General features: G+C 42.1%; 1 protein-coding gene across 4 annotated transcripts in view; it reads right to left on the bottom strand.

The window, feature by feature from the left end:
- LOC307250839 (A-kinase anchoring protein 13) overlaps positions 1 to 25,134 on the bottom strand; it is a 201,779-nt gene that overhangs the window by 20,465 nt on the left and 156,180 nt on the right. For all 4 annotated transcript variants that reach the window (XM_080028071.1, XM_080028073.1, XM_080028072.1 and 1 more), the window contains 20 exons: positions 23,652 to 23,763; positions 19,853 to 20,015; positions 17,136 to 17,203; positions 16,424 to 16,475; positions 13,160 to 13,337; positions 12,488 to 12,594; positions 7,963 to 8,109; positions 7,760 to 7,869; positions 7,293 to 7,436; positions 6,999 to 7,124; positions 6,724 to 6,841; positions 5,992 to 6,112; positions 5,372 to 5,502; positions 3,511 to 3,587; positions 3,000 to 3,066; positions 2,733 to 2,847; positions 2,045 to 2,127; positions 1,770 to 1,961; positions 1,065 to 1,220; positions 547 to 617 (listed from right to left, as the gene is read on the bottom strand). In XM_080028071.1, the coding sequence (XP_079884197.1) occupies positions 547 to 617; positions 1,065 to 1,220; positions 1,770 to 1,961; positions 2,045 to 2,127; positions 2,733 to 2,847; positions 3,000 to 3,066; positions 3,511 to 3,587; positions 5,372 to 5,502; positions 5,992 to 6,112; positions 6,724 to 6,841; positions 6,999 to 7,124; positions 7,293 to 7,436; positions 7,760 to 7,869; positions 7,963 to 8,109; positions 12,488 to 12,594; positions 13,160 to 13,337; positions 16,424 to 16,475; positions 17,136 to 17,203; positions 19,853 to 20,015; positions 23,652 to 23,763 (2,338 nt within the window). The remainder of the gene's footprint in view (positions 1 to 546; positions 618 to 1,064; positions 1,221 to 1,769; positions 1,962 to 2,044; positions 2,128 to 2,732; positions 2,848 to 2,999; positions 3,067 to 3,510; positions 3,588 to 5,371; positions 5,503 to 5,991; positions 6,113 to 6,723; positions 6,842 to 6,998; positions 7,125 to 7,292; positions 7,437 to 7,759; positions 7,870 to 7,962; positions 8,110 to 12,487; positions 12,595 to 13,159; positions 13,338 to 16,423; positions 16,476 to 17,135; positions 17,204 to 19,852; positions 20,016 to 23,651; positions 23,764 to 25,134) is intronic.

Genomic DNA, 25,134 nt, shown 5'->3' on the forward strand with positions numbered 1-25,134 from the left:
AAAAAAAACACAAAATATGTTGACCGTGGTGAATTTCCATCAGAAGTTAAAGTGAGTCTAAAAGCCATTTTGAGAGCTTTGAGAATATTGGGAAGACTTTGAGGATAGTACTGTAAATCACAATTATTATGACCCGGATAATTGTGACATGCGTAGTTCATATAGTGTTTGGAATGGGTTGAACTGTAGAAAATGCCTTATTAAAACGATTAACGATAGCAGGGTAAATACCATTATGTAAAAGGGACAGTGTGTGTGTGTGTGTCTCAAGTTTCACTGGTGTGAACCTCTACTTTGTTCATTGTCTGCACTCAGTGACACTGGGATACATTTTTTAAAGAACAAAACACACCTGAATAATGTATGTGGAGAGACAGGCTGTATATCTCCACACACAGCATCACTTTGCTAGTCAGGAGTATCCACACACACACACACACACACACACACACACACACACACACACACACACACACACACACACACACACACACACACACACACACACACACACACACACACACACACACACACACACACACACACCTTTTTCAACACGCTGTCTGACTCAGTCCTGCGGAGGTCCAGTGATTCATCCCCCTCTTCCTTCTCTCCACCTGAGGATAGAAGAACAGAGGAGTGATACATATGTCTACGTATTCTCCATAAATGTTTTCCATCAACACTGGTTCATATGATTGACACGTGATTTAGATTGTACACTGGAGTTGTATATCACTTTTAAAAAAAGTGCTATACAGATTAAGATAAGGAAAAGCTAATAAGATGATACAAGCTAAATTACAATGATAAAATACTAGGGCTTACCCTAACCCCAGACCCCTAAGTCATAAGGTTGGCCAGTAGATGTGTTTAATTAACCTGCTGTTATGTGGTCAACATGAAATCATTCCTCAAAGGGAACTGAAGGCTCTGAACAACATCATGTTATGCCACATGATACCTACTGACTAAAAGGTCCTGTCGTCTTTGAGAACAACATACATGTGTATCACTGTGTATGACTGTGTGTATGACTGTGTGTGTGTGTGTGTGTGTCTTACCCTTGCTAGCGCTCATCTGATGACTGTCGAAGCCTCCGAAGGTCTCAGCTCTCCTGGGCAGACACACGGGCCCCACACTGCCCCCTGTCAGGTCCACTGGCACACTGCAGCCTGCTCCACCCACACCGTTATTCACCAACACATGCAGGCTCTCCACTGGAGGAAGAAGGGGCAACATATCACAAGTAACATTAACATTCCCTCTCTGGAACACACTCACAAGGTAATATAACCTGAGTACAAGAGATATACCCATAAATCAGGCCGATTATTGGCATTTTGAGATAATCTGCATCGGTTTATATATTATAACCCAATTATTTATCTTTATATTCTATTTCAATAATCACAGGCGGTTAGAAAGAAATCCAGAAGTCCTTCATGGGAATTTTTAAGAAGGCCGGCACCAGGGAAGGCAAAGTGAAATAGACAATGCAGAATTCTTATTTGTTTAATTTTACAGTTATTGAAACAGTTTATTTTAAGTTAAAATGTATTTTCTCATTTGTAGTTATTATTACATTTTGTATTTTATCAAATGCAAAATAAAACATTGTTTAATTTAAAATTTATAAAATACCTCAATTTAATATTATAAATATATAAACATAATATTAAATTGATGATATTGAATTGAATATATGAAAATAATAAATGTATTATTTTGCATTTGATCAAATACAAACACTACTGAGGACTGCTCACCTTCTCTCAGGGCATCCTTGATGATTGGCTCCCCCTTAGTGACGTCCTCTGGCGTGGCCCTGAACAACATGCGCTCTCTGATTGGTGGATGAGTGTCGTCGGGGGCGGGGCTACACTCACTGAGGTCTCTGAAGATGTGAACCTTCTCCTCCAATAGACAGATGATCTGCTCGTCTTTCCTTCGTAGAAGCTCTGCAATATATGAAGACATTGATCTACGGGCCTGTCTGTCAGATAGAGCAGAACATAGTGCTATACTGTCTGTGGGTTCTCACCTCTGATCTCCTTTGCTCTGTTCTCCTGCTGCCTCTTGTCTTCCTCCGTCTCACTGGGAACTCCCTCGTCCTCCTCTTTCTCCCTGTCAACACACACACACACACACGCACCAGCATCCGCACACACACACACACACACACGCACACGCACACGCACACACACACACACACACACACAGCACCACTATGATTCTCTATCCTAAAGCCATTGGAGAGCTCTTATGTCATGAGTTGAGTATCTCCTGGGAGGATCTGACTCTTCAAAGTCACTTCTTTCAGGAGTTCACAGAACTGTGAAGCTTTCTGCCCCCTTGGTTTGTCCCTCACACATTGGACACATTCAGTTGAACAAAAAATGACCTAATATCATTTAAAACTTTGATTTATCTCTGTACTTTTTGTTCTCTGTATTATGACATTGTGCGGTGGAATTGCCATTTTGCTTCCATCACATTTCAATGATAGTTCCTTTAATATATTTTACCAATTGATGGTTAACTGTGATGGCCCACATGCCAAAAATACATTACATTACATACCATAAGACAACTCCTGAGTGTGTGTGTGTGTGTGTGTGTGTGTGTGTATGTGTGTGTGTGTATGTGTGTGTGTGTGTGTGTGTGTGTGTGTATGTGCGTGTGTGTATGTGCGTGTGTGTGTGTGCGCGTGTGTGTGTGTGTCCTCTCACATGCGTTGCATAGCGTCCTGTATAATGGCCCTCCATGTGTTGCGCTCCTCCTTGCTGCTGGCCAACACTTCCACCATCTCTGGTCTCTCTATGCCGGCTGTGATCAGAAACAAACCTGCACACAAAACCAGTCAGGGTTTCACACCAAACCAGTCACTGACATATCAATAGAGTGACAGAAACATCCATAACATCAAGTGAACTGTTCAAAGTTATAATAAAGGTTAAAATGTTGTGTATAGATACACAAAGTAGAGATGGACTGACCTCGCTCCTCATTGGCCACTTCTCTCACAATCAGATTCTGTAAAGAGATGACTGTAGAGCGCTGGTCCTGAGGGCAAACAAATAATATCAATTTGATTATCCATGAAATGCATATACAGTATATTAAAGGTGCACTATGTAACTTTGGGTGTGTCAGAGAAGTGAAAAGGTTCTGAAAATTGGATCCCTGGAACACTGTTTAAAGTTAGAAGGCTTCCTGAAAAGTAACTGTTTCACTGTGGTTGTTGTTGTTGTTTACAGCAGCAGGGCCCACAGTTTGGTTTACAAAGATATTCTAGTCTTACATTTGGTTCCAGGTTCCTCAAAATAATTTAGTTATGATTTATGATGATAGAAGTATTCAATACTAAGAATGACATGTAGAGAAAATATGCTTTGCAAACTAACTGTAGGCTCTGCAAATGAAAACAATCCCCTTCGCCTTACAATGCATAGTTAACTTTAATTTAAATGAAATTTTAAAGCTCTATTGTTGTGATGTGCTACTTACCAATGAAGCAAAAGCATATTTCTGGTCTTTCTCTTGGAGGAAGACCAAGACGTCAGACAGCAGCATGGCCTGGACCTCTGCAACACACCAAGGAACAAAGATGAGAGACACATAATGTCTGTCTCTATGTGCACAATCAAACAGTCAATTCACATGTTAAGGGATAGTTCAACATTTTTTTTATTTTTAACTTTTTGCCTCACTCTCCGGCTCTAAAAAAGGCAACAGAGACCTTTCCTGTAACTATGCTTGCATTTCTGATATAGAAATGGGCAAATGTCTCTCATCCAGGTTAGCTTAGCTCAAACACTGGTAGTCAAGGGGAGCGGGTCAAAAGATAAACTTTACAACATCACTAAATGCTTCTGTGTGCTTGTTGGGACTTGTTTATTTACGTTAATAATAGGGGTGTAACGATACACGTATTTGTACCGCGGTCCGTTTGTGGCGTACATAGCGTTAATATATGGCGAATGTACAGGCTTGTTTTGCGGTGTGGAACTTAAAACTTGTCGTCGGAGTTCCCACCAGACCATTTAGCCTCCGGCTCGCTCGCACGTGCGCAGTAGCTGCTAGCGATTTAGAGTCTGTTATCTCCATGGTGAGCACAGCATGAGGGTGCAGTGTTGCTAACTTAGCAACTTTTCAGACCCCTCTGGCGACTTTTTTTCAAAAAAGCGACTAGCGACAAATCTAGCTACTTTTTCTGGTGTTATTGATGACTTTTGGAGATTCTGTTGCTAAAGCATGTATCGCTCTTTACTTCTAAACGAGCAGCGGCTGCCTCCCGAGGCTCCTGCCCCATCCCAGAGCACTGACAGGCGGGCAGGTCCTCGCGCAGCAGCCCCTCCCAGCTGCGGTCAGAGCAGGAGATACACACCTCTCCGCTCAAGTGTTCCGTTTGCATCCCTATTAGCAGTTGTAATAGGCTACCCCTCTTTTCTTTTACAGACTATGAGTAGTGCAAATAAAGATGTTATACAGTGCTATCGAACAGAGAGCGAACTGCATGGCGAAAGACAACAGGAAACCGGAGCTTGCAGGCGCCCCCCTGTTATTCAAATCCCGCTTGAGGGATAACTTCGGATTCCAGGTGAATTATGAAAACAGTGATAAACGTGTGGAACAATGTCGGCACACAGGTTATTGTTTCACCGCGATCGCCTATGTAGGAGCCAACCATGGACATATAAAGGGAGCCAACACGTCGAACATGCATACGCATTTGAAAAGGCACCATCCAGGTCATACTATCACCGTTACTGTGAAGAGAAATCGAGCTGTGCAAACACAGACAGTATTTTCTTTTTTATACTGAAAATACATAAGCTGTCATTTAATTAATGCTTCAGTTGCACTTTTATTTGATAATTGTTATATTTATAAAAGCACTTCAGAGCTTCAGAGAGCTGCAGTAATATTTTATTTTTTAAGTCAAAACTACCCTTAAAGAAGACATACCCTTTGTTTACATACCAGCTTAAAGAGCCTGCTGAGCATTAACACTGGCATTTTTTTTCACTGCAATTTTAGTTTATGCTGCACATTCACTAGTATTTAATAAGTATTTTATTTATTGGAGAATTGCAGCAGTATTCTTTTTAGATTTGTTAGGCCTATGCATTTTATTTGTATGTTACATACTGTCAGCTAGTTACTGACAGCTAAAACTGTTCATTCTCCCTTAACTATGAATCGTACCGTACTGTACCGTACCGTGACTTTAAAACCGAGGTACGTACCGAACCGTGACTTTAGTGTACCGTTACACCCCTAGTTAATAATGTTCTGTTGTGCTCTATATTTGTACATGTTATGTCAAATGTTGAACTATTCCTTTAAAGATAAAACATGGTTGAACCTTTGAGTCTTCCAGCAGTGTTCTTGAGCTGCAGCGCTCCGTCGTGGAGCAGCTTCCTCCCTCTGATCAGATCTTCTTTGGCAAACATCTGACCGCTCTTCATCCTCATGATGGACTTACTGTCAGTGCGACTGGAGGACACGTATAACAGACTCCATGTTTTTTTGACATACAAAGAAGTGTTTTGTATAAAAGACATTTTGGACTGATACTATTGGCGCTTTTCCACTACAGTACAGACTCTTCTCTACTCTACACTCCTTTGGTACCGGGTCACATCTGGAGCTGGTTTTCTATTAAAAGATAGTACCCATGATAAGACTGTCTAGCTAGTCGTCATAGTGACGTTAGTGGCTAGCGAACCTCAACGGAGTAAGGACTTCTACATAGTGGAAAACCAAAAAAGGTGAGTATAGTAGTGTCTGTACTTTATAGTGGAAAAGCCCCATAACGTTCCATCTGATCCTCCTGCTTCACTCTGGACCTTCTCATATGACAAACTTTATTGAATACATTCAAACAATGTGACACATACGTAATACAGTAGTAGATTTGGGGTTAGCATGGGATGGGACATAATGTTTTGAAGGCTCTTCATACAGTGTGGCTTTGTGTTGTACCTGTAGACCTCCCTCAGCCTGTGTTTCTTCTCCTGCTCGTTGACTTTGCTGTCCACAGCGGTGATCAGCTCCTTCACACAGCGCAGGGCCTCACACACACAGCCATGGTCCTCATCTGAGTCTGGCAGAGCACACAGGAGGAACCTCGTTAAACATCCAGCAATACGTTTGGTTTCAGATCTGTTTGGTATGGCTTGGTTACGCATTTATTTGCGTTTACACTGTCACAAGTTCTGTAATGGTTCCAAACTAAGCGAGCCGTGCCGCACATTTGGTTGGGGTACCAAGCCGTCCCGAAGGGGTGGGGCTACACGCTGCAGTTCATTGATTGAGTCCGTCAACAGAATCATATCCATGCAAAAGACAAACGCTGTGTGTAGTCTCCTCGGCAAGAGTCAAGAGGCTTGTGTTTACAAATAAATGTCGGCTTCTCTTCATATAATTAATAAGTGCTACACTGTGTCCGGCTGCTATGATGTCACCATAGTTACATATCTGCCGCAGCCAGCACTGTTCGACGGCTCAGACCCCATAAACTGCATAAACCCTGACTGCGGAGACACCGTCCGGCATAAACCCCACCTACCAAGTAGGAGTGCCGTCTGCCGTGGAAACACAAACCAGATCTAGAGTTACTGTGCCCTGCTGAACTGTGGTGTGCCAAACCGAACTGTGCTGCCCAGTGGAAACCAGGCATTATTCTCTTGTTACGGCTAGAGTTTCCGTCCTTACCTTTAGTGTGCTGGAGAATCCTCTGGATGAGAACAGGATACTTGGTGATCCTCTGGGTGACCAACAGAATGCATTCTGGGATACTAAGCCTCCGCACTATGCTGCTGCTCATGATCCTCTGCACACAGACACATGACATGCAGGTGAAGCACAGCACTGAACCAGTCATCACTGATAGGTTAAACATATAGAGATGCACATCAACCATAGGTTAACACACACACACACACACACAAACACACACACACACACACACACAGTAGATGAGTGCTGACCTTGATATAAGCCTGGAAGCGTTTGTCTTTGGCGTGCAGGTCTTTGTAGAGGTTGACCGCTTCATTGTGGCGACTGCAGAACTTCCCGTAAGTTTTCTTCATACGATCGGCGCTGCAGCCTGAAAACTGAATGTTGAGACAGCGATCAGAACAAGAGGAAAGGCACATGATAAATGTACTGGAAGTGGTTGGAATCCAATGTGAATATTGTCCTCTTTCCCAGGAGAGACTTTGTATTTTCAGCCTGACGTCACACACACACACATGATTGGTTGGGTGTGTTGTGTTGCTGACCTGGTTGACCAACACGTCCCCTATGCTGCAGATGAGGAAGCTGTTGTTGTTCTGTCCCTCGGCCGATGACGCTCTCTTCCTCTCCAGCAGCTGGGTGAGCAGGTGTGTGTGTGTGTCCAACAGGTCGTCCAACACAGGGAAGATCTACAGAGAACCATCAACACACCGGCCTTTAATGTGCTGCATTTCATAACTACTTTTTCTTCTTTTCTTTCTTTTTTCTGTTGCTTTTATTAGACAGTTTTGGAGTGACAGAGTTGAAATGGGGTAGAGAGGTAAATGTTATGGAGAGAACAACCCGTGCCGGACCCTGGTCTGCTGTAAAGAGGACTGAGCCTCATGGGGGGGGGGGGGGGGGGGGAGGGTGCGTGCTTTAACCACTACACCACGAGCACCCCCCCTTCTTTTCTTCTTAATATGAATCATTCATGTTTGCGCGAGCATAGATATAAAGTGCTCCTCATCACCTTGTCTAGAGTGTGTGTGTCCAGCTGTAGCTCCTTCTGAAGGCCTTTGTAGTACACTTCAGACATGATCTTCAGTGTCCTCACATGATGGAACTCTGTCTGGTACAGCTCTGTGGACAGAAAGGACTGTTATTTACTCATGACACCAGGAACATGTATACACCTTGGGCTCTTCCCATTAGATAAGTCACGACATATTGCACCATAGATGACGTCCTGTCTCTTGATCTCGTCTTTCTTCAGCCCCTTCAGGAACTTCTTATCCACAGTGCCGCTCCAAGAGTCTGCTTCTAGATCTTTAACATCCCACTCAAACTCTCCCATCAGCTGACTGTCCATCATCTCAGTACCTACACACACACACACACACACACACACACACACACACACACACACACACACACACACACACACACACACACACACACACACACACACACACACACACACACACACACACACAATAATTAGATGGGCACAAGTGGGAACATCACCAAAGTCAAAATGAAGTAAACATAGTATACTTTAATACGGGCCATTGGTTCATCAAAAGTTCTCTAAAAGAATCATAAAAACACGGGACGAGATATTAACTGTCCGTTGTGCCAATAGATGTTATTGATGCTCACACATGAGGTTTGCCTTGATGTTGAGTGACGTGGGAACTTTGATTGATTGATTGATTTATATTTATTTCGTCCATGGTGGATGTCTTCCAACAAAACTCATTTCAACATTCTCACATGTACAATCCATAAAACCATGACGAAAAGGAGGCAGGGTGAAGATGATCTTATATTTCCTGCCCCCTCAAAACAAAACAAACAAAAATAAAAACCCTCTACATGTCAACTCATGTCAGAGCATGACGATAATAAATTAAACAAAATAGAAACCAAAACATCAATCTGAAACTGATTCCAAAACAAAGCAAACCATGATCACAACCATCAATATAGAAATCATAAATTTTTCTTTCTAAATTATATATAATAATATACAATATTTTTATTTCTATAAGTGCTCATACAAATTCATTGTTAAACTGATATGGGACAGATGTAAATTTCGGGACATATCCTCAGTAGTGTACCTTCGAATCAGTGGGTGTTTCGGCCTTTCATCACTAGACACCCTCATCAAAGGTGGCCAGCTACAGGGTGATCAAGCCTGTGCTTGTGTCCCATGCCCAATCATAATAAATGTCATGGTTGTTGAGCAGCCCACGGGACTTCTTTTGGCCGCTTCAGAGACTGATCTTATTGTCTGTCGCAGAGCCTGTCCATGGATGCCAAGGTCTTTCAGCAACCTGATTGTGGAAGAAGCCACAAAACCTCTACATCCCACTTCAACCGGATAGATTTTCGGATTCCATCCTCGTTGCTGCGCGTCTGCTGCCAGTTCTGTGTAGCGCAGTTTCTTGCGATCATAGGCCTCTTCAGTTGAATTCTCCCATGGGACTGTGAGCTCTATGATGTTGACAGACTTCAGTGACGGGGACCAGAGTACCAAGTCTGGTCTAAGGGTGGTGGCTGCAATCTCAGGTGGAAAGATTAGTTGCTGGCCAATATCAACTAGCATCTTCCAATCCCGGGCCTTGGCTAGCTGCCCAGCTTCTGGTTTGGAAGGGGGATGGTTGTGCTTTTTCTGTCCCTCTCAGATGAATGATGGTGCTGTGATATAATTTGTTGCTCTCAGGGGCAGGGAGTTTGTGTTATTCCTTTTGCTCTCCAGAGCTGCTGCCAGATTCTTGAGGACCTGGTTGTGTCTCCAGGTGTAGCGGCCTTGTGAGAGGCTGGTCTTACAACCGACCAAGATGTGTTTGAGAGTCGCTGGGGTTGGGCAGAGGGCACAGGTTGGGTCCTCGCCATACCACTGGTTGAGGTTTTTTGGAGATGGGAGCACATCATAGGTGGCTCTGATGATGAAGCTGATGTTGCTTGCCTCCATTTCCCAGAGCTCCCTCCAGCTGATCTTTCTCCTCTCCAGGCCTTCCCACCTCATCCATTGTCCCTGCTTGACAAGAGAGACGGCCTTCGCACTTCTTTTAGACTCCTCCTGACGGCGCACCTCCTCTACCACCATTTTCCTCCTCTCTGACGTTGAGGCCTTACGCCAAGTTGGCTTACTTGCTGCAAGGCCAAAGCCTCCTCTTCCCAGCTGGACATGCCCCACAATGTCGCTGTGCTTCAGGGCTGACGTAGCATGTTGCGCCGCATCGGATGATGTCCATTTCCGTCCAGTTAACAGGTTTGGTACAGCATTGCTGATGGTCAGGGGCCTCATTTATAAAGCTTTGCGTGGGATTCACGTGGAAGCTGGCGTACGGAAGAAATGTAGGATGTACGTGCGAACAAAAATATTCGGATTTATAAAACAGTGCGCACTCACGTCCTACGCTTGTTTCCCTTTATAAATCACAATCAACTCTAAATGTGGCGCAGCCTTTGCGGGCTTCACGTACCGCCCATATTTACCCATACATAGTCATCGACACGCCCGAATTAATATCATTTACTGAGTGCATGAAGGCGGTAGTGGTGGCAATCGCCGACTGAAAGGGAAATGGAAAAATAAACTCCACACGGTGTGGATCACTGCGGTCACCCCGAAGTACCCGTTGGAGAAGTGGCGACCAGGGAAAATATAGTTTGGTGGCAGTGTGAGCGTAAAGGCGATAGAGTGCAGCCTGTGGCGATCTCTGTGAACGCTGTGGCCGAAATAAAAAGAAGTGATCCGACATAAAAGTGGACGCAAAAGTGCATGTCCTCACACAACAGTGTTTGTGCCACGAGCGGGGGGCACCATGAGATACAGATTCGGAGAATTCATCCCGGGGCAGTGACGGGCGGCGGAGGGTTTATAATAAACTTCACAGTCCCTTTCAAAACACAATTGCGACGTGCTTAAACACAAAGAAAAACACATAGATAAAACGGACTAAAAGCCGTGAAAAAAATCATAGTAGCCTATGTGATGTACAGTAGGCTTATCATTAGTGTATGAAAAGGTGCACTCCTGTCTGCCTGACTGAGGCATCGAGAACAGCGTCAGTGTAAAAGTAATAGGCTGTATTCCACCTCAATATTATCAGAATTAATTCCACAACATGCAGATAGGTTATTCTTTAATAACTGCAGAGCTTATTCGAACGTTGCTATTTTGTTTTTATTTGCACTCATATGTCTCCGTTTGTAGGCTATTTAAGATCCTAATTCGTTTTGTTTTTGTTGGTATCACTCCATGGAAAAATCCGTGGAGGCATTTGTTCATTAGTTGTAAGAATGGCTTCATCCGTTTTGCAAAGGAACTCCCAATATATGATAGACCTACATGACTTATAATAGGCCTATCTGGATACATTTTACACAAACACATTCGTTCTCGCACTTCATACATGTGCCGACGGAGTCGCCGTTTTTCCTTTCTCCACTTTCTGTGCGTACGCATGGGTCAGAGTTTGCGTGGAGGACCGCACATCTCCCGTCAAGTTTGGTTTTTATAAATCCCAATATTTGCTTAGAAATTGGCGTGCGCCCTCTTCTGGGCGTACGCAACGTTTATAAATGAGGCCCCTGGTCTCTGGAGTCCTTCAAAGTCCTATGGAGTCTCACTTTAGAGCACTTGTACTCTTCAGTAAGGCTTGTGATAGGCAGTTCAAGGACCCCTTTGCCATAGAGGCTGATGTTAGTTAGACAGCGTGGGAGCCCAAGCCATTTCTTCACAAATGAAGTCATGGTTCGCTCCATCTTCTCCACAGTTGTTATTGGGACCTTGTAGATAGTGAGCGGCCACATTACCCGAGGGAGAAGACCAAATTGCAGGCACCAGAGCTTAAGCTTCCCTGGTAGCAGTGTCTTGTTGATGTTTTCCAGACTGTTGGTGATATCCTGGCTTATTTGCTGCACTTGGTCTTTGTCCCTGAGGCTTGCGTCATACCATCTGCCCAGGCTTTTGGGTTGCTCAGATACCATAGGTATTGGGTCTTCACCAATGCAAAACTTCAGGTTTTTAAGCTTTCCCTTGACTATTGAGATGGTTCGTGACTTGCTTGGCTTGATTTTCATCCGGGCCCACTTGATGTTCTCTTGCAGTTTTCCAAGTAGCCGCCTGGTGCATGCTGCAGTAGTGGTCATGTCATCCATGTATGCTCGGATAGGTGGAAGACGGATCCCGTTCTTAGTTCGCTCACCCCCCACCACCCACCTTGAGGCCCTGATGATAACCTCCATGGCCATTGTGAAGGCCAGGGGTGAGATTGTACAGCCTGCCATGATGCCTACTTCTAGGCGCTGCCATGAGGTTGTAAAGTTGGCTGTTGTGAAGCACAGCTGCAGGTCTTTGAAGTAGGCTTTCACTAGGGTAGTGATGGATGATGGAACATGGAAGAAGTTGAAGGATTCCCAGAGGAGGTTATGGGGAACTGATCCAAAGGCATTGGCCAGGTCAAAGAAGGTGACATGGAGGTCTCTTTTCTCCTTCTTCGCAGCTTGGTTCTGGTGCCATATCATACCATAAAGTACTATTTATTTATATAAATCTAGGCCAACATACAAGCACAAGCCATGGTTTGTGAAGGTGTCAGACGTCGCAGAGGTGTGCGAATGAGTGTGAGTGTGTGTGTTGTGTGTGTGTGTGTGTGTGTGTGTGTGTGTGTGTGTGTGTGTGTGTGTGTGTGTGTGTGTGTGTGTGTGTGTGTGTGTGTGTGTGAGAGTGTGTGTGTGTTACCTTCATCAGTGAGTGACTCAGTGGAGGCATCCACTTTGCCCCCGTGATTGAGAGAGTCAGTGGACTGGGACAGAAACTTCAGGCCTTTCAGTTGAACTTCATCTAACCTACAAGAAAGAAAAGCATGAGCATGTGTGAGTGTTTAATACACTAGGTTCACTCCATACACATGACAATAGGGGTGTAATAGTAAACATATTCGTATTCGTACCGAACTGCACCGTACAGCAATACGTAATTATGGCGTAAATAGCGTCAAGATGACGTAAATATGCCAAATGTACAGTATGGTCAATATGGAGATTTTATCTATTTTGCTTCCACACCATGTCTTCTTTCAAACGAGTATATGTTGTTAGGTGTCTGAAAATGCCTTTTTAGGAGCTGTACATAGTAATTTTTTACTAATAAAATTAAAAAAGGCTGTAGGCGTATCCAAAATTTGTTCCGCTAATACTTTGGGCGGCACTAATATGTTGAAAAAATTAACTAAATATTTTAACTCTGGCTATATCCAACATATGTTTAGTTTTTGAAGAAAAAATTTAGAAATTGCCAAATTTGCATATTTATTCGAACATTTCTGAAAAAAATGTAATACAAAAATAAATGTCTTAATGTCATAATGTTACCCTATTCCCCAGCACTGTGTGTTGGTGTGTGCTGTCTCACCCTGCTATGTTGCTGGTGGAGATGCTCTTGGCCAGGTTACTGTGTGTGTTGAAGAAGCTGGGGTGTCTACGTGGAGCCAGCACAGGGAGGATGTGGTCGTCAGGGCTGGTTGCCGTGGACCAGCGTTCCCGTGACGAGGAGGAGGATGTGGACGATACGGAGGATGCTGAAGATGTAGCTAGACATAAAGAACAAGATGCTCTCTAGAACATACAATGTCTGCAGCACACTTCTATGCCCTATCATTAAGTGATGATTAGATGATTTGAAGTATTCTCCATGAGAGGGGACATGTCTTCATCAAAATAAAACTGCCATGGGGAATTTCACCTTTGGTCTTATATTGGTTTTGACCAGTGATGCCGGTAACGCGTTACTTAGTACCGGCATCGGACCTCTTTTTTCAGTAACGAGTAATCTAACGCGTTACTATCTCCAAACCAGTAATCAGATTAAAGTTACTCATCAAAGTCACTGTGCGTTACTTTTTCTGTCATTTTCCTTAGTAAAACATTTTACATAACTGCACAAATGACTGCGATTGCGATTTAATGTAAATAAATGTGCACGCATGTGTCTCTAAACGCTCCAACTGCTCCTCTCGTCTTTTTGGTAGCGCCCCTCGTCTCTGACATGCAGTGTGTGTGTGTGTGTGCAGCAGCATTACGGGCAAGTCTAACTGTGGCGCAAAACAAACGTTTTCCCCCCCATGAAGTATAGCATCTGCTATGGGGATATTTAGGATTCGGGTACGGTGACGTTGAAGAGATAGAAGTGTTTAAAACTTGGAAACTTATAGTCACGTGGCGACCGGTGGCCGCACACACCCAGTCTATCAACACATGAGACATCGCAGAAAAAAGTCAAATGAATGCATGAGAGTGAAGGGCCAAGCAGACACTGCTACTGTCTTTACACTTTGGAGGAATGCATTTATTTTCATGGGGGGGAAAAACGTTTTTTTTGTTACATTTTTTAAACCACAATTTTTATTAATTTGAAAACAGTATGCCTATAGGCTACTAGCCTACAAGCTTTATTTTATATATTTTCAATGATTCTTAATATGTGCATGTTTTAAATTGAGATATATGGGTTTCAAAACCTGAAAAGTAACTTTTAAAGTAACTTGTAATCTAACTTAGTTACTTTTAACTTCAAGTAATCAGTAAAGTGACTAAATTACTATGTTAAGGAGTAACTAGTAATCAGTAATCAGATTACTTTTTCAAAGTAACTGTGGCAACACTGGTTTCGACCATCATTACTATCAGTAACAGGCTCATACAGTTGTGTTCAAAATAATAGCAGTGTGTTTAAAAAATTTAGTAAAGATCAAAATCCTAATCATAGCTTTTATTTCCATACACGCTAATGCATTGGGGACATTGCACATTCCATTCCAACTCCAAATATGAAGAAACTTTTGTCAAATGTTTCTTCATCTTTACAGAAAGTGAAGAAAAAGGAATATTAGACTGTTCAAAAAAATAGCAGTGTCTGGATTTTTCTTAACAACTCAAACATTTACTGTATCAACTGAAAAATGCATGAAGATTTAGCTTTCCTATGAATCACTGAACTAATATTTAGTTGTATAACCTCTGTTTCTGAGAACTGCTTCACATCTGTGTTGCAGGGAGCCGACCAACTTATGGCACCTGTGAATAGGTGTTTCAGCCCAGGACGATTGGACTGCATTCCACAATTCCTCTGCATTTCTTGGTTTTGCCTCAAAAACAGCATTTTTGATGTCAACACATAGGTTTTCTATTGGATTAAGGTCCAGAGATTGGGCTGGCCACTCCATAACGTTAATCTTGTTGATCTGGAACCAAGATCTTGTTCGCTTACTGGTGTGTTTGGGGTCGTTGACTTGTTGGAACACCCATTTCAAAGGCATTTCCTCTTCAGCATAAGGCAACATGACCTCTTCAAGTATTCTAATGTACGACCCCCAACCACTGAATTCAAGCCACGGTACACTTTGAAGACAGTGAAGCATGGTGGCACAGACATCATGTTATGGGGATGTTTCTCATACTATGGTGTTGGGTCTATTCATCGCATACCATGGATCATGGATCAGTTTGGTTACATTTAAATACTTGAAGAGGTCATGTTGCCTTATGCTGAAGAGGAAATGCCTTTGAAATGGGTGTTCCAACAAATCAACGACCCCAAAAACACCAGTAAGCGAACAAGATCTTGGTTCCAGTCCATCAAGATTAACGTTATGGATTGGCCAGCCCAATCCCTTGACCTTAATCCAATAGAAAACCTATGTGGTGACATCAAAAATGCTGTTTTTGAGGCAAAACCAAGAAATGCAGAGGAATTGTGGAATGTAGTCCAATCGTCCTGGGCTGAAACACCTGTTCACAGGTGCCATAAGTTGGTCGACTCACTGCAACACAGATGTGAAGCAGTTCTCAGAAACAGAGGTTATACAACTAAATATTAGTTCAGTGATTCATAGGAAAGCTAAATCTTCATGCATTTTTCAGTTGATACAGTAAATGTTTGAGTTGTAAAGAAAAATGCAGACACTGCTATTTTTTTGAACAGTCTAATATTCCTTTTTCTTCACTTTCTGTAAAGATGAAGAAACATTTGACAAATGTTTCTTCATATTTGGATTTGGAATAGAATGTGCAATGTCCCCAATGCATTTGCGTGTTTGGAAATAAAAGCTATGATTAGGATTTTGATCTTGCCTCACTTTTTTAAACACACTGCTATTATTTTGAACACAACTGTAGGTCCTCTGGTATAAAAAGCCTCAGTGGCTAATAGATCTGAAAAAGTGAACTTGCTCATATTAATGGACAATGTAACTTGAGATAAGATTAGATTAGGGCCAATCAGAGCAGACAGGGTTTTTGGTAAGGCGGGGCTTACAGAGACAGGTTCTAAAATGGAGCGTTTCAGAGGCTGAAAATTCAGCAATGGAACAGTAAGAAAGATAAATGTTTTTTTGGCCACTACACCATGGAAACCGTTTGTAACAGAAACCCAGATTACAATGTTGAACCAGAAAATGAGCATAATATGTGAATGTGACCTTTAAGGGAAGATGGTCAAGATAGAATTGAATTTCATTCCAACAATCCGACACCACGGGGAGTGTGCACAAATCTAATCTATGGCTGGGAGGCATGTCTGACCTGTTACACACAGTTTCATCATGACAGAAAGACACATGGGACTTGACTCACTGCTTCACATGTTAAACAAGAGATGGCTAGTTTGTAAAGTTCTTACATTTAGTCCTCATGTTAACAGCTGACCCAGGTACAGCTTCTGGCCCCAGTGACTGTTGTTGGAAAAAACAAACACAGGACATCATGAGCTAATACTGGACCTGCTTACTTTAGGTCTAAAAATATCAAACAGATTACAGCATGTTCACTACGAGCTTCTAAGACTCAGTGGTAATACAAACACGCATGTGTGCTCTTCTGAACGCAAGAGACCAACTACATATGTGCTTCTTTAAAATAAGAAGCAGATATAGATATGCTTATGGATTTAATATCTTCATCTGAAAGTTGTTGGGAATCCTGCTGCAGGAAACTCAATTAATTAATTGTTTAATTACTTGAAAAAAAAAAGAAAAAAAAAGGACCAACCAGTAACCAAAAAGACGCTGGCTCAAACCCCGGCACCGGACAGGAGGGTGTTATGTATGTTAAATCATGTATATTTGTATATTATATTATATTATGTTAAAACTAGTGGTGGCAGTTATTATATCTACGGTGCTCACCACCATTGTGTCCTTGAGCACTAAACACCAAACAGACTTAACTTAAGATTACTATTGTAATCAGTTTATCAGAGTCCCTCTTAGTCATAGATATATATTATATAGATAATGAATTAAAGGTTCAACAGGGGTGTTTGGCACGCTCATGGTATTGTTAAGTTTGTATTCCAGTGCTGAATGTTGAGAGTGGGTGTGGATGAGACATACCTTTGTTTTGCTCTTTGTACAGACAGGTAGACTCTCTCTGCAGCTCTTATGAACCTGGACTCCACAGCCTGGAAACAAAACGTGATGAGCATTACAAACACACATTCATGTGTATAATAATACCAATACATTAAGAGCTACAATACAGTATATAAAGCTACTGCAACGTCACATGTACTGTCTTAGGACACACACAAGGCAAGGCAAGGCAAATAGAACATTTAAATTAAATAAAAATTACAGGTTCAAATGGAAACAGAAAAGTCTTCAGACTTGATTTAAAAGAGCTGAGAGTTGTAGCAGACCTCAAGTTCTCTGGGAGTTTGTTCCAGAGATTGGCTTCTCCTTGTTTAGTCTTAACTCTGGGGACTATAAGTAGACCTGTCCCAGACGACCTAAGGGCTCTGGACGGTTCATAACGTATCAGCAGATCAGTAATGTATTTTGGCCCTAGACCATTTAGGGCTTTGTTAACCAACATCAATATTTTGAAATCAATTCTTTGAGTGACAGGAAGCCAGTGTAAAGACCTCAGAACTGGGGTGATGTGATCAAATTTTTTGGTCCTGGTGAGGACTCGAGCAGCAGCATTCTGAATTAGCTGAAGCTGTCGGATAGATTTTTTTGGAAGGCCTGCAAGCACACTGTTACCCCGGAATTCCACTGGCTGCGAGTGCGTTGTCCAATGGTTTTGCTCCGTGCGCCCACGTCCGTCAACACCCACCGGCTCCGTTTTCAAAGTAGGCACGGCCAGCTCCGCTGAACAGAGGGAGTCGCGAGACCGAGGAGGGCGATCGCACTTGATAATATGATTATCCTATATGGTATTTACACAACAACGAACGCACGGAAGGTTATTGTTCCCATCCGAACGAGTAAAAGAACAGTGGACATGTTGTATGTGTCTCTGTTTTGAGATTGTTACCTGCAGTGAACACCGAGTGTCTTATTTTGAAATTAACCGGAGGTTTTATTGTTTTGTCGGCGTCTGTGTTCCTGTCTATCTCGATGTGTTCTGTGCTAAATTGATGCGGTGAGCTCCGGCATCCAGCAAAAATAGAAGCAGTGTGTATTTCACCGGAGAGCTGGAGCAGCAGCGGAGCAGAGAGACGGTGCAGCGGAGCTAGTGGACGCTCACGCACTGACTAAAGTAAAAACCTGACAGCTCCGTGCTGGAGCGGAGAAGGACCGGACAGGCCGGTGGAATTAGGCCTTTACAGTAGTCAAGTCTACTAAAGATTAATGCATGGACAAGTTTTTCTAAATCTTGCTGAGACATAAGCCCTTTAATTCTTGATATGTTTTTAAGGTGGTAGTAGGCTGACTTATTAATTGATTTAATGTGTTTTTTGAAATTCAAGTCTGAGTCTACGACAACACCAAGATTTCTGGCTTGGTGTGTGTTTTCTAACATAACAGATTTAAGCTGTGCACTGACTTTTAATTGTTCATCCCTGTTACCAAAGACAATTACTTCAGTTTTGTCGTTGTTTAATTGAAGAACATTTTGGCACATCCAATCATTGATTTGTTCAATGCACTTACTTAGTGCTTGAATTGGACTATAGTCTCCTGGTGATATGGTTATGTAGATTTGTGTGTCGTCTGTATAATTATGGTAGCATTATGTGTTCTTATTCATAATCTGCCTATATATTGCCTATTGACACATAGTAGTCTCTGTCCTTTAAGTAGGATTCAAACCAGTTTAGTACAGTTCCAGAAAGTCCAACCCAGTTTGCAAGGCGATCTAGTAATATGTTGTGGTCAACTGTGTCGAAAGCAGCACTGAGATCAAGTAAAACTAAGACAGAACTTTTGCCACTGTCTGTGTTTAAGTGGATGTCATTGAGGACTTTAACCAGAGCGGTCTCAGTGCTGTGGTGTTGTCGAAATCCTGACTGGAAGACATCAAAGCAGTTGTTCATCGCTAAGTAGTTATTTAGCTGTTGATACACACGCACGAGCACACACACACCACACACGACACGCATGGACACACACACATACACACATAGGATGTAGCGGAAACAAATTTGGACCCTTAATTAATAACGTTGGTTAACCAGAGGTCTACTGAAGAAACTCTATTACAACACATGCTACATTACATCTGACACGTATTGTGATATCAAATAACATGTGGTTGACTTCTTGGTTATCCTTTAATCAACTGATAGACAGACCTAATAATGATCCTAATGCTACTTCCTGTTGTCAGGGTGACACACTGACCAGCGGCCGCTTGTCTTGGTTTGATAGATTTAACAGAGCAGAGGAAACACATGTTCAGTCCACAGTCATGTCTGTGTGAATTGTATTTTAAAATCAGGAATAATGTGCAGTGACTGCTGCTGCAGATAATCCTGCTTCAATAATGATTTAAACAACTGCTGAATATAAAGTTGAGCTTTACCACTAGTAAAAAGCCTACTGAGAGAAACAGAGTTAAAGGGAAATGACACGGATACATCACAGAGAAAGCACCAAAGAGCACAGGAGGCAAAGCTGGCCATGGAGGACGAGGAGGAAGAGAAAGAGGAAGAAGGGAGGCGGAGGGAGAGAGAGAGAGAAAGAGGAAGGAGAGAGATGTTAAGATGCGCTTTTTCCTGCTCTGCTCTCAGGAAAGGGAGCGTGAGTGTGTGTATGTGAGTGTGAGTGTGAGTGTGTGTGTGTGTGTGTGTGCGTGTGCGTGTGTGTGTGTGATAGAGTCTTACTGTTGCAGAGGAGCGCCTCCTTGTTGTGCAGGTGTTTGGTGCAGTGCTGACAGACCGAGGCGGGAGACGCACTGACCGGGATGAACACGTGACCGTTGGCACTCTTCTTTTCTCTCTCTTTACTCTCTCGTTCCTTCTCTCCTTTCCTCTCCTTCTCTTTCTCCTGGAAGCAAAGGCAGGTGAGACACACGTCAGGTATTCAACAGGGTCAAATATTTTGAGGTAATTCAGCTGCTAAAGAAGTTACGAGAAACTTTACAATATTTCTAAAAACAGTCTAATTGTTCTTCTGGTGATCATAAATTACATGTAACAGCAAACGAGACCATCAGTGCAAAGAATGCTATTTTTATGTAGTTTTTTTCTTAATGCCTTTGTCTGGGGTACACTCCCCCAGGAACAACAGCTGGCGTTATAAAAAAACTACCGCTGTGATCCACAGTGGCCGCTAGAATGAACACACTGAACGTTCCTCATAGCCACTTTAATAGATAAAATGCATCGTCTTTGTCTCATCGAATTATCAAATAATGCTTGTTATCAAATAATGTTTGTCATCAGATAGATACCAATATAGATAGATAGAAGAACATCTTGCAACCTCCCAAAGCATAATGTCCTAATGCAATGCATCAAAGGGCTCAAAGAAGAACTGCATATGTTTATATATTAAAATACCCTATGTAGAAATATATGTCATGATGGTAGGGTGTTTTTTCTTTTGCACTCAGTTCAGTAGAATGACTATCATCCAATCAAATTACTCGGTCGGAACTCCCTTATGTATAATCTTTATTTTTCATCTTCTTTTATACTTTGTATCAATAATGAGGTCATCCTATTCTTGTTTTGTGGTGGTGGACACATTTATGACACCACTTCCTCTTTTGAGATATTTGTAGACATTGTGTCAGAGGAACAGCACACAGCCTTAGAACACGTTGCCATGGTAGCTGCTGACCCAAGCCTCTTCCTGTCTACTTAATGCTTCTGTCCCCATCTTTTGTCTTTTTGAACCTTTTGTGAGTCTATTCTCTAACTGTGTGTGTTTCCTCATTGATAGACCATGGATCCAGTGTTGTAGCCATTTCCTACTTTTTACTAGTTTTTACCAATTAAGATGTTTGTACACAAACCATATGAAGTCTATAAAATATTGTTTACTACCCAAAAGTATGTAAGGCCCACAAAGCTTAGATGAAACATCAGTTGATTAATTGATATCTTGAAAAAAAATCGTATAAATTTTTATCGTTACTGAAGTGGTATTGTAATAGATGACTTGTAACACACACACACACACACACACACACACACACACACACACACACACACACACACACACACACACACACACACACACACACACACACACACACACACACACCTCAGTGATGTCAGAATTGGAGGGACTGACTAGATGTAATGAAATGTTCATCCTCTTACCTCATCTGATCCGGTGTCTCCTCTCCACCTCACAGAGCGATTTAACCTTTTACCCAGCATGGCTTTAACTGTTCCCCTGTCTGTCTGTCTGTCCGTTTGTCCCCCTGTCTGTCTGTTTGTCCCCCTGTCTGTCCCCCTGTCTGTCTGTCCGTCCCCCTGTCTGACTGGCCCTAATACTGAATATAATTAGTTTCTGGATGAATTTCTCTGTCTGAGCAGTACAGCGTCTTTTTGAATCAGTCATTACAGGCTGCTCATCTGTCTGCTTTTAAATCAGGAAGTGAGCTAAAAAACATCAGCGAAGACACACACGCACGCACGCTCTCACACGCACGCACGCTCACACACATACACACACACACACTTCCTCTTTCATTGTCTGGTTTTGCAGAGTTCTTGACATCTGCACAGTCCAGCATTTAAACACCAAACTATTTCATGATGCATCAATAACTGAAGAATTATAATCGGTTAGAAACATTTCTCTCAAGCTTTTTACATTTAAATTTTTTTTTGAATGTGTTTTTTGATGTTTGAACCTTTTCACTAGTGTTCTCTTCTCATTCAGTGATTTGAAGAATTCATTTCACTTCAGTTCTTGTTTAGTTTCAATTCTATTTTGCATTTGCTGGCAGGCGGGGTCTGGCATTCATGTCAGCTAACATCAAGAAATAGCCTGCCCCCGCAGAAATCTAGATTCTAAGTTGTTTTCAATCAGAGAGATTTATGAGCTGTTACAAACGATGCCACCTCCAGTAATCAGAGCCTCATTTGCTCTCTGTGTCTTTATAGAAGTGAAATAAATTTCAGAGAAATTCCAGCCATCCCAAAGCAGTTTCCTATTCTATGTTCTGCCCATCAGACCAAATAAAAAAAGAATTATAAATATAAAACAGTAATACCTGTTTTAAAGTTGCTATTGATTTAAGATTGAGTGTGTGTATCATCCACATTCAACAATGCACTCATTCAAACTGCATTTCTACCAAACAGCAGATTAGATTCACAGTGACAGTTTGTTTAACTAGAGAATACCTGTGTATGAACCTCTCAAGAAGCAGATTTGATAGGTTTCTACTTTATATATATAGAGGCTTGACTTTACTACACAGCTGTTAACAACCGCTTGTGTGATTTCCCTTCAACACTATGAGAGAATATATGGTTGCGTTCCGAATCGCATACTCTTTCTTTTTTCTATTCTACATACTACATCCGACGATAAAAAGAATCTAGTTAGGATGCAGTAGGCATAGTATTGGGACATACTTTTACTCTCTTATTTCATCATAACATTGCGCCTTGATCTTGCCTCTTGCTTTTATATCCGTCGCATCCCCGTTTGTTTTCATATGGAGGCTTCGTCGATGTAAACGTCACTTCACGTGCGCATTGGATTGTGGGTCAGAATCGCCCAAATAGGATGCAGTTTTCAACACTAACAATCTTGGCCGGATGAAGTAGAACATCCGGGTACTTCTAACCATCCTAAATCTGGCCATAAGAATCGGGACATCCTAAATCTTTTTTCTACATACTATATAGTAGAAAGTATGCGATTCGGAACGCAACCTATGAATACCACAAGCGCTTTACCCACACCACTTCTGCTTTATAGACTAGATACCTATGGTTTAAATGGTGACTGATCACAAAAGCACCAGTTTCCTTAAGAGCCACTCCCACATGCAAGCGAAACTGCTTACATTTGCAATATCAAAAATGTGTCCACGTCACATCCTCTGCAGGCTTCTTTGTGCGGCCAAAGCTGCATTATTTAAAGGTGCAGTGAGTAATAACGGAATATTTAGTGGAATCAAGTGCTGATGTTCAAGTTCTAGATTGCAGCACTCCCTTGCTAACCCCTCCCTTTTGAATAATAACAGTAGCTACGGTGGCCTTCAAGGAAAAGAAGCTAGTTACTAAAGATGGCATCTTCCACCACTGCCTCAAGCCTTTCCACAATATCAAGTGATGAGGTGAAGATGTATTTATTTATTCTATAGTACTTCTCCTTCCGACAGCTCAATGTAAAAATGCGCAAGGCCGTTAAGTGTGTCCATTCTGTGCTACTGTAGAAACATAGCAGTGCCACATGGCGGCCTCCATGGAGGGTGACATATAACATATATACATATATCATTCTAAGGAAATAGAAGAAACAACATATTTTATATTCAAGTGATTATACACTAATTAAGACATACTTACTGAATAGTGTAATCCATTTCTACTAAGTCTGTTCGACAAAAAAAAAAACTTTAAATCTTACACACTGCACCTTTAAGTGTTAGTTTTGCATGTGGACGGTTGCTGTGTGTGTGTAGACTGCAGGAGCTAGTCTCAGGCTCACCTTGCCTTTCTTGCTCATCTTACTGCGGAGGTAGCTGAACGTACGGCTGATCTTAGGTCCTCCTTTCCCCTCGGCGTCACTGCGCAGAGGGCCTGGCTCCTCCTCTGAAATACTGACACACACACCGCTATTATTTACTTTGTATATTAATAGCCTTGGACAAAATGTCCCAAATGCAGCTTTCCATTTCTAAGCGGATGACAGTGTAATTTATTGTTGTGCATCCTCGCTCAGTAAGGCTTTTGTTTATATGCACAGTGCTTTTGATCAAGTGCAGGCTCAGCTTTGTCAACTGAAGCTTGTTCTCAATGCTGATAAAACCAAACTAATGGTATTTTCAAATTCCAGAAAGATTGTGTTAAATCAGAACATTTTAACTTCCCAAGGTAATGAAATTGAGGTTGTAACTACTTACAAATACTTGGGATTTATGATTGATGACCACATCTCTTTTAAAACTCACATACAAAACCTGGTGAAAAAACTGAAACTAAAGTTAGGTTTTTTAATATATATATATATATTTTTTTGGCATTTTTATGCTTTATTGCTAGTGTAGAGAGTAAATGGGGCAGAGAGGGGAGTGACATGCAGAGAACGACCGCGGGCTGGTATCGAACCCGGGTCCGCTGCTGGCCGAGGTCCATGGGGGGGACGCCCTACCAACTGAGCTAAGGGCGTCCCCAAAGTTAGGTTTTTTCTTTTGGAATAAGTCATGTTTCTCTCTCTCGAGGCCAGACGACGACTAGTCGAAGCTACCTTCTTGCCGGTTCTTAATTATGGTGATCTGTTGTACATGAATGCATCAGCTCACTGTCTACATATGTTGGACACTGTATATCATGGAGCCTTGAGGTTCATTACAAACAGCAGAGCCTTAACCCATCACTGTACGCTGTACTCAAGAGTAAACTGGCCTTCTCTTTTTATGAGACGACTTAGTCATTGGTATGTTTTTATTTACAAGGCGATCTTAGGTAAACTCCCTTGTTATTTGTCATTGTATATGTCCAGAAAATGTGTCCCCCATGCGTTAGGGTCTCAGGACATGGTGCTCATGACTGTTCCTCAAGCTCGTACAGAGCTGGGTAAAACAGCTTTTAAGTTTTTTGTGCCGTCGTCCTGGAATAACCTGCAGAAGCAGCTTAAGCTTAAGGACCTAGTGACTCTTAACGAATTTAAGGCTGTTGTTAAGAGTTTGAAGTTGGACTCCATCGGAAATTGTGAATGTTTTTAGTTAATAATCTTATTTGTATGTTTTACAACTGCACTCAATATCAAACTTGTATTTTGTATTGTGTTTTATGTGTAACTGTGTTCTGCTGTACATCTTGGTCAGGTCTCTCTTGAAAAAGAGATTTTAATCTCAATGGCCCTCATTTATCAACCGTGCGTAGACCAGAAAAATGGGTGTACGTACATTTCCATGCAAATCTCGGCATTTATCAATATGGACGTGAGCGTAGGATACGCTCAAATCCCA

Source organism: Ammodytes marinus, assembly GCF_949987685.1.
Source record: "Ammodytes marinus genome assembly, chromosome: 5".
In the NCBI taxonomy this organism is placed as follows: Eukaryota; Metazoa; Chordata; class Actinopteri; order Uranoscopiformes; family Ammodytidae; genus Ammodytes; species Ammodytes marinus.